General features: G+C 30.8%; 2 protein-coding genes across 2 annotated transcripts; both read left to right on the top strand.

Annotated features, from left to right (window-relative positions):
- The first annotated feature begins 1,164 nt into the window (after positions 1-1,164).
- Positions 1,165-2,950, top strand: LOC112706081 (transmembrane emp24 domain-containing protein p24delta3). The gene is made up of 4 exons (XM_025757175.2): positions 1,165-1,550; positions 1,630-1,845; positions 1,906-1,982; positions 2,463-2,950. The coding sequence occupies exons 1-4, from the start codon at positions 1,356-1,358 to the stop codon at positions 2,605-2,607; spliced, it is 633 nt and encodes a 210-aa protein (XP_025612960.1). The 5' UTR covers positions 1,165-1,355; the 3' UTR covers positions 2,608-2,950.
- A 105-nt stretch (positions 2,951-3,055) lies between these two features.
- LOC112706082 (uncharacterized) lies at positions 3,056-5,923 on the top strand. The gene is made up of 3 exons (XM_025757176.3): positions 3,056-3,713; positions 3,798-3,887; positions 5,436-5,923. Exons 1-3 carry the CDS (start codon positions 3,450-3,452, stop codon positions 5,511-5,513), a joined length of 432 nt encoding a protein of 143 aa, XP_025612961.1. The 5' UTR covers positions 3,056-3,449; the 3' UTR covers positions 5,514-5,923.
- The last annotated feature ends 6,804 nt before the right edge of the window (positions 5,924-12,727 follow it).

Below are 12,727 nucleotides of genomic sequence, written 5' to 3'. Positions count from 1 at the left end.
AAGCAATTGATATTTTAATTTTATATTTTTATCATACAACTTTTTATCAGTTTCAATTTAATTGTGTTTCATACACTTCTTTTGTTTCGGTTTGTGGTATAACTTAGGGTGTACATAGATCGGGATGAAATTGAGTTTTTCTTAATCCAGACTCGATTCTAAATATACACCAAATCTATTTTTCAGATCCGATAAAATTTAAACATTTTTGGATCACAATTATAGCGGGTGAAAACCGGGCCTTTCAAATTTTAACAACAATTTATAAAGAAACTTATTTATGATACATTTATTTATAAAGAATAAACTTGTTATCAAGAAGTTGATATTCATATTTTAATTTGATATTTTTTTATCTATTTTCTAATTCAACAAGTGTGATTAAAAAAAATACAATAAACTTATAATTAATATAACATAATATTAAAACTAATTTAAAACATATATATTTTTTTTAGTTTTTTTTAAAATGCACATGAATTGAGTGAAATCGGGTTCGCCTTGACTTGGACTAGATCCTAAATAATAATCGGATCTATTTTTCAGACTCAGACTCAAATCTAAACCTGATAAAATCACACTAAATTAGTTTTTAAAATGTTCGAGTCTGGACTGGACCGGACCGAAACACATACACCCCCGAGGAACATCATGGAAGTGTAGATGCAGATCACTCTTTCATAGTTTTTGGTCAGAGATTATTGCAATTTTTGGACAAAATAACAGGCCTCTCAATCTAGTAGAAGCCCAAATATATTATAGGCTTGGTCCATAAAAAAGTAAAATATCCAAGGAACATAAGAATAAAAAACCCCTTAAATGGTACCAAAAAAAGCACTAAATGTGTGATGTTTAAAATTAAGAATTGTCTAATCATTTAAAAAAAAATAAAAATAAAAAAAGAAAACAAATCAAGTTGAGTTAGTATTTAAATCACACCTTATCTCATTAAATCAACAATAAATTTTTAAGAAAAAATTTAGAGGGTCAGTAATTTTTTGTGTTTTTTGGCCAGTACTTAACCAATAAAAATGAATGATGTCCCACCATTAGATGTAATCTCACACCATTAAAAATATTATTAATAGTTAATCAATAGTTATAAAACACCAAAATTTCTAATCCCTAGCATTTTTTAATTTTTAAATAGAACTATGATCTATTGGATTAGTATTTTAACTTGCGAGATTGGAGATACCGTGGGAAAAAAAACCAAAAAAAAAACCAAAAACGATTAACGAATGGAAGAAAGAAGAAAGTAGAGGAGGCCATGTCCCAGAGAGGCGAATTAGTCAGCTTAGTTTCTAAGTGATAAATACATAGATCTGAAGGAACAGTGAAAGTTAATTAATCACATGAAGCTAAGATCTCTAATTACTCTCCTCTTCCTCTTCTTCATCGCTGAATCTCATGCCATATGGCTAACCATCCCTTCTTCCGGAACCAAGTGTGTCTCGGAAGATATCCAGTCCAACGTCGTCGTTTTAGCCGATTACTATGTTGTCGCCGATGAAGTTGACCATAACCAGATTCACACTGTCTCTCTCAAGGTACCTCTTCTCTTCTTTCACTTCAATTATGCCTCGCTCTTTCAATTTGTAACGAATCTTAGCTTTTTGTTTTGTTTAGGTAACATCTCCTTATGGAAACAACCTTCACCAGAAAGAAAATGTTACCCATGGCCAGTTTGCATTTACAAGCGCCGAGAGTGGGACCTACTTGGCCTGCTTCTGGCTGCAAAACATAAACAACCATCAACAACCAACTGTAACTGTTAGCCTTGACTGGAGAACTGGCATTTCTGCCAAGGACTGGGAAACGGTTGCCAAAAAAGAAAAGATTCAGGTAATCCCTACATTCCTTTATTCCTTTCAATATCAAATGTTTAGTGTTCCTTTTTGACAGGGTGTTGAACTTGAGCTAAGGAAACTTGAAGCAGCTGTCGAAGCCATCCGCGAAAATCTAATTTACTTGAAGAACAGGTAAATCTCGTGTTCGTTTCGGTATTTGATTCATGGTGATTACTTCAATGATGACATCTTCGTGTGAAGATGATATTGTGTACAGTTAGATGGTTTGATATGTTTGACTAAATATGTTTGACTGAACCATTTAACGTCTTCATGTGAAGATGTCCTTGATGATGCTAATATCTGTTGTCACGGTCTTATGAAGAAGTTAGTTAGGTTGTTTAATTTTAACTGATGGTGATGAGCAAAAAGGGAAATTAATCATGATTCATTCATTGGGATCAAGATCCTCTAAAGGGAGGAGTTAATCACTCTTAAATTAAGATAGTGGGACACACGTATTTCATGGAAGTTACAAAGTCAATGGCGATTAACCCTTCACTTTATCACTTTAGATGATCCAAATTCCATTCATTGAGCTTGGTTAATGGTTAGTTAATGCATTGCCATTTTGATTGGAACATCTTTTGTCTTGGACATTGCTCGTTGCAGGGAAGCGGATATGAGGGAGGTTAGCGAATCGACGAATGCTAAAGTGGCTTGGTTCAGTATCATGTCTCTTGGTGTCTGCATTGTTGTTGCAGCCTTGCAGCTGTGGTATCTGAAGCGATATTTTAGGAAGAAGAAGCTCATATAAACATTTCTATCTTTTAACACGCTTGTGACACTTCACAACACCAGATTGTATTAGATTTTCCTCTTGTGGATCCTTTTCATGTACTATAATTGAAGGTTAAGTGGGTTGGTTACCCTTGAAGGGAGTTTTTGGTGGTCTTTAACATTGCATAATATGCAGAAATTGAAGAGTTGTGCTTACATTGTTGGAGCTAAAAAAAAGGGGAATAATGGTGTTTGGTTTTGATAGTTTTCTACTTGAGCAACTTTTGTATTTGTTGGATTCCTTCTTTTGTTTACGTGACTGAGAAATTTGGTTCATTCATAATTCAAAATGTTTGTGGGCAATTTCCCATGACTGGAAATTTAACATGTATTATCTTAAAAAAAAAAAGAGGATAGACTAGAATTTAGGATGATGTCTTATGGTAAGAAAATAACAAGAAAGTGAGAAACTACAACATTGACTTATGGATTGGATGTGCATCTTTGAAAAACTAAAAAGAAAAAAAAGGGAGGAAAGAAAGATTTATTTGTATAAGATCTTGTAACTCCTATACCGATTTTTAAAATTAAAACCGCTTTTATTTTTATGTGTTAGTTTAAATTAGTGCACTTTATTATAAATAGATTTAAAAGCAATTTCAGTTGTATTAACTATTAATCACTCCTACTCTACTCATCCTGAGTTGTATTAATCAGAATTTTATTGTGAATTTTTAAGAAAAATATAATGTTATATTTTAGAAATAATAAAATGACACATTTAAATTAAGTCCTAATTTATAAGTTATAACCGTGCGGTTGATTAATTAATAAAAGCAGAATCCGTAGGCTAACGTTTTTATTTGTTGGCTCGGAAAAATGGCGGTTGCGAGTGTGGCGGCGGCATTCGCAGCGGTGAGACCCTCCCCAGCTTTGCTCCGAAGTGGACAAAGGCCCAGCGGGCTTTCGTTGAGGTGGGCTTTAGTATCTCGGTGCTCGTCATCATCTTCATCGGAACCTTGTGGAAGAAAATTGGTTCTATACTCAAAGCCCGGATGCTGTTTGTGTGAAGGTCTGAAAGAGAAGCTGCAAGCTGCGTTCTTGCTCTCTGGCCCTGATTCCCTTCACGATGTTCAGCTCCAGGTACCTCCTTCTTCTTCTTCTTCTTATTGTTATGATTATCTTTGTCTCATTCTGATTGTGTGTGTTTTGGGTTTTGTGAATTAGATAAGGGACATAACTACCAATCCCCAATGGGAAAGAGCTTATCAATACGAGATACCTGTCTTGGCTAAAGTACTCTCTGATGGCACCGAGGTATACTTCAATGCTCAATTCAACTATGGAGGCTCTATAATTATGTCATAATCAAAATGTTTAGGATTAGTTGGTGAAGGGTTACAACTTGGGCAATGCTTAATTTCTTTGTATTATGAATGTAGTAGAGAGAAAGGTAGCACCAAGGTGTGTAATGTAGCAAGTCTAACTTCTCCACACTTGGCTGCCTTTTTTTCTTTTTGATGAAATTGGCACTGCCCTGTGTTTTTCATGCCCTTTTCCTAGTCTAGGACCAGGAATTTTGCTGGTGATTAAGATAGCATCTGCTGATGGACGATCATCAAGGACTTGTGTTTCTGCACACAAGTGTATGATCATCTTTTCCTTATTCCATAGTTTTTTTTTTTTTTTTTTTTACCATCTTCAACAATTTTAGTTTGATGCTTGCAAAATATTAGTTTGATATTACTAGGAGACCTGGCATATGATGCTTACAAATTTTGTCACGCCCTCATTCTTTTACGGGATCTGCATATGATTTGAGGCTTCTAGGCAAAGCAGTAATTAGTAGTATGGGGTCAAGCCATTACACATTAGGATCACACAATTTTCACTGTTCTGCGGTATGAGTTGTACAAAATTCAACTGGGATGCTTGGTGTTGTATTTTAAGAAGAATGGTTCTACCCTTTTAATTTCTAGCCTTTCAGGACATAGTCTTCCATAATCCTTAGGTGCTTATCATAAGAATTCTTAGGTTTCAGTTTTTTCAGTTGCATGCTACTTTGACATTTCAGCTAAATTTTGTTCCGTAGTTAAATTTGTCGTTCACTGCATATGGGGCTCTATTTCTCACAATGACTCTTGGTAAGAATTATCCATTGTACAGGGCGATACTAGACTAAGGGCATATTGTATTAGAAAAACAATTCACAGTCAAAACAATCAAGAATAATGTTGTTGTTAATTGGACATAATACAGAACTCATACAAATTGAACTTCAAATGTATGGAGTGCAAAATGTGACATTTAAATACTTAAATCCTCAATTCTCTATAAAGCTTTGATGATGTTCATTGACTTGTACTTAAGTTTCTCCTTGTAGTTAGAAAACATGTCTCCAAAACTTTACATGGCAACATCCTGGTGCAAAATACACAATATGAGTTGTCTGAGCAAGCCAGGAGTGTCATGTAGCTATGGAGTCTTCTGTTTCATTCTACAACTTAGGCTTATGTAGCTATAGATTCAATTGTGGGAAATCACAGTTACCTTATAAAGTGAAAGAAAAAAAAAAAGAAGAGAGTAATTCCTGCTTTGTAGGTACTCCGCATGTATTCATGGAGAAAGAAACCAGTTCTTGCGAAGTATCCCTACCTATTAGTTTGTCACAGTTTTAGGATCCAAGTTTGATTTGCTTGATTTTTTTCTTTTGAAGATACTTCCATCTTGTTTTAGCATTCCTCTCGTTATCTTGATAATCACTAGATATGATAAATGAAAATAAAATAAAAGAGACTCTAAAATTCAAATATGAAAGAGGAAAAAGGAGCTTATATCTTATATGAGTATTGCCATGTTTTGCAGGAAACGCTGCCGCGATTGTCTCCGCGTCTAGGAGTGGAACTTGTCCAGAAGAAGATAGCTGCTGCTATGAGAGAATGAGAGATTACCCTTGAGGTTGAGGTGTTCTCAATTATATTAGTATATGGTTTATGACTTGCACTAATCTCTCAGTTAACACCAACTTATTTTTCTAAAATGACAAAAGAAATATATTTTCAGAGCTCAACTAATATTTGTGAAGTATTATACATCAATCCGAGTAAATCACATGAAAACCAACCACTTCTGATATGAAAAAGAATATCACACAATTATGGGAACCTTTTTTGGCGTGAGTTTGGAATGTAGGGTGAATAAAGTCCTTATTATTGTGAAGGAAATTAAAACAAAGACAGTTTTGTGTTATTTTTGAAATTAGACAAAAAGAAAAATTATGTAATCTTGACAAATCTAAGACAAAGTATGCTGAATTGCTGATATATATCTTGCATGTAACTTTTTATCCGTTATTTTCTTTGTATGTATTTTATTTACGGAATAATATCTGCATGCTTAAGTACTCGCATGCAACACGTTGGATTTTAATTTTGATTATGATTTCCTTTTTCTTTTTCTTGTCAAATTTTTAGAGATCTAAAGAGAATAGAAGCTAATCCACGCAAAATCCTATAATTTTATATAAAGTATGACCTAATTTTGCTAGGACCAATGATAAAAGTTGGGCTGAAATAGCCATCACTTTCTTATTACACCATGGATTATTAGCCTTTATTTTAATATTTTGCCCGTGTAAAATTATGAACTGATGAGTAAAATATACAAATAAAATAAAGGATGATTGTATATAATATATAAGGTGAAGTTCTACACTTAAAAGTTTGTGACATAGTTCGACTAGATTTTCTGGCAAATTCAAACACTCAACTTCTCCCTATATTTATCTATCAACTTTGATCGTGCTTTTTCGCCCTACACTATGGCTCAAATGTTAAACGTGCTTCTCTCTATATCTAAATATTAATTAATTTAGTTTAATTAGTGTTCTTAAAATTGGAGCGGAATGGGGAGACATTAAGACAAAAGTGTTCTTTTGCTTGTCTTGATTAATATTTTGGCATCTTTGTAGTTTAAATTTACTTTGTCACTTTAATTAATCCAGAACCAAAGCAATATTACTGTAAGAATAAGAGGAGGGATCCATTTAGCATTATTCTGTCTAGCGACTAATTTAAAAAATTTTGATAATAGGGGTAAAATATATATAACATAATAATAATTTTTATAATAAAAATATTATGTATACATAAAAATCAACTATTAAATTATTCACTAATCGTTATGTATCTGTGTGTAAATACATATGTTGTTTAATTTATTTTTAATGTGTATTTTATATTTTAATATGTATTTTATATAAGTGGTTATTTTTTATGTACATATAACATGATTATTGTTCTAATTATATTTTGTTATTGTAAAATATGAATATATGATTAGTCTTTAAAATAATTAATTTACAAATTAAAACACTAAAATAGTAATTTAAATAATAACATATAATTTAGAATTCTATTATATTTTTTCTTTTGAAAAAATTGAATATTTTTTTAAATAATAAAATTGAAATATCTCTCTTTCTATATGTATTACTAAACAATTATTTATAAATTCACTTCTCATACAATTAGAAGCCAATTCTTACTAATATTCATTGTTGAAAAAGTTCTTTTAATTAATACAGTTACTATGGAAAAAACTAAAGCTAATTGAAAGAACACCAATCTCATTTAAATTGAGAATTGATAATTCTAATAGACATCTAATATAAAATTCTTAAATTGACTATAAAATATCAAAAGTTAAGTAAAAAATTATTGTGAGATTAAATTTAATAATTTAATAGGACACATAAATATTATTATTATATACTATTCAAAAAAACTTTTAAATTGTAGCCCCACAACAATGTACATATCCGTCTCTGAACTATTTGTAACACTAAAGTTTAATCCATTTTCTCTTTTATTTTATATTTGCTAGTTTACTTCGTTGCAAGTGATTTTCCCTGATTTATTTGTATAATATTTGTGTAATTTCATATCTTTTGATGTTAAATAATGTTTAGAATTTATTTTGATGCATTATTAATATGAGAAATTCTAAGCAACTAACATTTTTTCTTTATTTTTATTTTACATTTAAACTAATACTAGCAAACTCTGTTCTTCTAGCATTACCCTGTTCATATAAACATTTTCACCCTACCAAGTAAGTGTATAGTACCTTTTACGATGTGGTTACTGTGAGTGTAGTTGATAATTATATGTAGCACAACTCTTTTATGTTTGACTCAATAATGCAGTAAAATTAATTTATATTATTTGTTGTGGTTATTATTTAATAATTTTTATCACACAGAAGTAACAAATTTGCAAATGAAATTGTTCGCTCTGTTTCTTTTTATATATCCTTGTTACATTCTGGTATGACTTTGGATTATGTAGGTAGAATTTTAGATACAATAATCAGACAATTTGATTAAAGCATAGATTAAAATAATTTAATTATTACTATGTATTGATAGTGTAAACAAATTTCACACCTTCATCTAATCAAATTTTTTGTTTGTATAATTATTCAAGATTTCGATCAAAACAAGTATAATAACTAATTTGGCGGAGTTTGATTGGAAAAGAATGTATTTGTTAAAAATAAGAGACTAAATTGGAGAAAAGATTTGTGTATTATTGAGTTTAATTAAGTTGTCTGAAATGATACAATATAAAAGCGTATTTATAGGTGCTAAGAGAATCATAATAATAAAGACGTAATATTCTATAATAAATATTCAGATATACTAATTAATTCTAATTGATCCTAATTGATTCTAATTATATTCTAACATCTCCCATATTTAAAACAACGAAATAAAGAGAAAAAAACCGCATAAATTGATAAAACATACGAAATTACCGGAAAGAAGCGCAGAGGCCGCTTGTCTGAAGGAAGCGCAGAGGGAACTTCTGCTTGTCGAAGGAAGCGCAGATGAAACTGCCGCTTGTCGAAGGAAGTGCAGATGCCAAAAAAACGCAGACAGAACTGCCACAAGGAAACATAGACGAAACGCAGACGAATTTGTCACGAGAAAACGCAGACAGAACTGTCACGAGAGAACACAAACGGAACTGCCACGAGAGAACGCAGATGAAACTGCCACGAGAGAACGCAGACGGAACTGCTGCCACGTAGAACGCAAACAGAACTGTCGAAAAGAGAGCGAAAACTATATGATTTATTCATGAGAATAGGTAAGCAGCGGATGACAATGGTGTTTGATCATTTGACTCGAAAAAATACAAGACAGAGGAAATAAGCTAGTCGATGAGGTGAAAAAGCATAACAGGAGTGATAAAAGGAAAAGAAAATGGCATAGAAAAAAATACAAAAACTACGATGATTTCACCGCAAGAAAAATAACCTATTCTCTTCAAGGAGGATACCATGGCTCTGATACCATGTTAGAAACAAGAGACTAAACTGGAGGAAGAATTTGTGTATTATTGAATTTAATCAAGTTGTTTGGAATGATACAATATAAAAGGGTATTTATAGGTGTTAAGAAAATCATAATAATAAAGACGTAATATTCTATAATAAATATTCAGATATACTAAATAATTCTAATTGATCCTAATTGATTCTAATTATATTATAACAGTTCTAAAAAAAACAAAAATATCATGGCACACTAAAATTAGTCACCGTATATTTGTGTATAAATATATATTTAGTTAAATTTATTTTTATTGTGTATTTTATACTTCAATGTATATTTTATAGTGTTTAATTTTAGTGACTAATTTTAATATACATTTAACATCATTATTAAAAAATAGGGTAAAGTATACTTTTTGTCCATGAAGTTTGACAAAAATTTTAAAAATATCCCTAAGTTTTATTTTGTTTCAATTTTGTCCCAAAAATTTTTTATTTGCATCAAATATACCTCTGACGACTAATTTTTCAAAAAATTTAAGATTAATTTGATAACGATTTCATAAGAACAACCCTCAACACAAGCAAATCAAGCTTAATTTTCATGCATTATTGTTAGATTTGATGGTTTATCAGTGGCTAAGAGAAGGGGGTTGAATCTTAGCCCATTTTTGCTTAAAAACACTTGCTGTTCTTTTAAAGTACTTGAGGAGATATTTCTTGTTTTTGTCTCGTGCCTAATCAAGAGACTTTTTCTTTTTGTCTCGTAACCAGCCAAGAGATAATTTTTAGTTTTGTCTCCTAAGCAGCAGAATCAGAAATGGAATAGAAGAGAGAGAAAAATCACACCAAGATGTATCCTGATTCAGCTGCTAAGTGCAATGCAGCTTACATCCAGTCTCCATCACAACAATGATGAAATTTCACTATAATCATGATTACATACACCAATTCTCCCTAGGAACTACCTTTCCTATTCGGGACAAGTCCAGAATCTAACCCCAATCCTGAACTTGACTTGGTAACCCACCAAGCTTTCAACTGCAAACTGCTAACCCAACTTGTAAGGAGATTCCCACAAAATCATGAAACACAACACAGATGTACAAAGGATCTCTAAGGACATCTATGGCTTTTTCTTTTAATTTTGTATACTCTATCTTTTTTCACTCTATGACTTTTTCTTACAAACCTCACTGTTTTCCTTTTTCCATGAGACTCAAGACAGACAAAATTAAACAGAAAAATACAAAATAAAGAACATTAAAGGAGAAGAACTTCTGTTAGCTGGGGTAGCTATAAGAACACTGTGTTTTTCACTCTTTTCCTTTTTTTCTCCTTGTTTCAAACCCTGGCTGTTCTCTCTTATTTATAGAAGGGGAAGCCTCCACGGTTGAAACTGTTGAACCAAGCTAATCTTCTTCTTCTTCATGTAAAATCGGTTCGGCCAAAGAGAGACTAGAGGAAACCGAATGTAAAACCCAACATGCAATTACCTCTGTGTATTTCCTTGTCACCAATCTTCATCAATCCGGGCCTTCCATCTTGACTTGCACTCCAAGAAGGATTCCTAGCTCTTGATGAGTCCTTGATGCTTGACAGCTCCTCCTGCTCTTACCTTCTGTCTCATCCTCCACGTAGCTACAGTAGCTACCTCCTGTGGTGGTTGATCAAAAGCTGAGACGAGTCATCCCTATAAGGATCTTCTTCCTCTGACCGAATGGATCTTCTTCTATTTTCGGTTATGGAAGGCTTAAGCTTACTTCACCACATCTTACCTTTTGTGGTAAAGATCTCAGCCACTCCATACTTCAGATTTTCTTTTTCTTGATGCCATCATCACAATGACCTTGCTACTAGTTTCTTTTTGCTTCTGATAACTTACCTTAGCTTCCATCTTCTTCTCTGTGAAGTGACCGAGAGTGATGAGAGAGTAGAGAGAGAAGAGAGAGAAATTTGAACAATAATCAATGAAGCTAAGAAAGAGAATTAAAATGAATTAAGTTTCCAACTTCCCTTTGCTTAGTAGCGTGTGATAGCTTTGATGGCAATCAAATCAATTGCTATTTCTCTCTCATGTTTCTAATACAATTAATGATAATTGAATAAGTTTGAAATTCACCACATGATAAAAATGAGATCCGTTGAAAGCATGAAGCAAAACATTTGAAGAAAAGGATTTCATCATGTTAAATGGGTAGAGGAAATATTGTGCCCTAATTCTTTTTCTTTGATTTCGGACCAGCTATCTTGTTGGGTTTAAGTTGGTTTTCTTAGCCCAACAAGTATAACAATTCAGCCACAATTTATATAACAATTTTGCACAAGGCTGAATTTATTTTTAGCACAATTGGACTTTAATTTGTTTTTATGCCCAATATACATAACCTGTAAAACAACAAAATTATTAATCAACACATATGAATTAAAATCAAATTAATAATTTTGTAATTTGTTATATTAATAATTTTAATAATCACTAATTTAATTTGGAGTTTTCCAAACTCATCAAGATTGGTCTTAAATTTTTTGAAAATTTAGCATCGAGAGTATATTTGATATAAATCGAAAACTTTTGGGATAAAATTGAAACAAAATAAAACTTAAAGATATTTTTAAAACTTTTGTCAAATTTTAAGGATAAAAAATATACTTTATATTAAAAAATATTATTATATCAATACATAAAAAAATCAAAGACAACGAATAAAATAAAAAGATAATCATTTCACTCCTATTTTAATGATGTCATTCCTTTTTTCTACAAAATATTTTAGAATATAATACCAAAAATCAAATAAAAAATTAAAAAAATTAATATTATCAAAAATAAGAGGGACATTATCGTTATATATATATATATATATATATATATATATATATATATATATATATATATAATGAACCTTTTTTCGAAAAGAACAAGTTGAAAGATATGATTATTAACTAGGTGATTTCCATTCTTCTTATTTATCTAATTTTGCAATGTTTCCGTCTGTCAAGTTTGTATTTGGTGATATAGATATGTGAGTGGTAGATCTTCCCCCAAAATCTATATATGCTAATTAAAGTAGATTTCTTGTACACCTGGGTTTTAATTTCTTGTCCCACAAGATCTAAGGTTATTATTTATTAATCTTCGAATTTCAAAAAAGCAAACCACATCATCAATTAGCAAAAATTAAAGGTGTTAATTAGTTTTGGCCTTTTTCTTAATTTTGCTAAGGTATCAAGATTTTGTATTAGGCATTCTTGTACGTCCCACTAAAAAAAATTTGAATCCTCTAAATTTTAGATTTTTATTTAAAAAAGTAAAAAGTAATTTTTTATTTTTAAATATTTTTTTATATTTTTTTAGTATCATCTATAAAATAAATAGTGAAAGATCACACTTTACCTTCTCAAGTAAAATCTAAAATTTAGAGGATTCAAATTCAACAAGAGTGAGGGTGTAATGATTTGAGTGCTTCTTATAAAATTACTTATTTTGTTATTTAAATAATTTAAGTTAATAAAAATATATAAATAATTATATTTTAATATATTATTTAATTTTATACAAGAATTTATTTCAGATTTATATGAATTTTTATATAAATTCTTTTTTTTTTGTCCTAATATCAAAATTATTTTCTTTTAAAATAATTAATGTAAATATTTATCATAAAATATTAAATTAATATATATATCATTATACCTCCAACACGGTTTACTCTTCCTTTGTTTGTCCAAAAAGAAATTTTGTGACGAATATTTTCAGTTCCTTTTTCTATCTAAACTCATTGTCCATTATGATAGTTGAGTTGTACCACTCTCTC

Source organism: Arachis hypogaea, chromosome 8 (genome assembly GCF_003086295.3).
Source record: "Arachis hypogaea cultivar Tifrunner chromosome 8, arahy.Tifrunner.gnm2.J5K5, whole genome shotgun sequence".
NCBI lineage: Eukaryota > Viridiplantae > Streptophyta > Magnoliopsida > Fabales > Fabaceae > Arachis > Arachis hypogaea.
Note: the sequence above shows the minus strand (reverse complement) of the source record. Positions and strands in the feature narration are given on the sequence as shown.

What these genes read in the sequence shown, in the direction of transcription:
- LOC112706081 (XM_025757175.2), top strand. Translation starts at nt 1,356, where the DNA reads ATGAAGCTAAGATCTCTAATTACTCTCCTCTTCCTCTTCTTCATCGCT. An exon ending in TTCACACTGTCTCTCTCAAG is followed by an intron (nt 1,551 to 1,629) that starts GTACCTCTTCTC and finishes TGTTTTGTTTAG; the next exon opens with GTAACATCTCCTTATGGAAA. An exon ending in CTAATTTACTTGAAGAACAG is followed by an intron (nt 1,983 to 2,462) that starts GTAAATCTCGTG and finishes TGCTCGTTGCAG; the next exon opens with GGAAGCGGATATGAGGGAGG.
- LOC112706082 (XM_025757176.3), top strand. Translation starts at nt 3,450, where the DNA reads ATGGCGGTTGCGAGTGTGGCGGCGGCATTCGCAGCGGTGAGACCCTCC. An exon ending in TTCACGATGTTCAGCTCCAG is followed by an intron (nt 3,714 to 3,797) that starts GTACCTCCTTCT and finishes TTTGTGAATTAG; the next exon opens with ATAAGGGACATAACTACCAA. An exon ending in TACTCTCTGATGGCACCGAG is followed by an intron (nt 3,888 to 5,435) that starts GTATACTTCAAT and finishes CATGTTTTGCAG; the next exon opens with GAAACGCTGCCGCGATTGTC.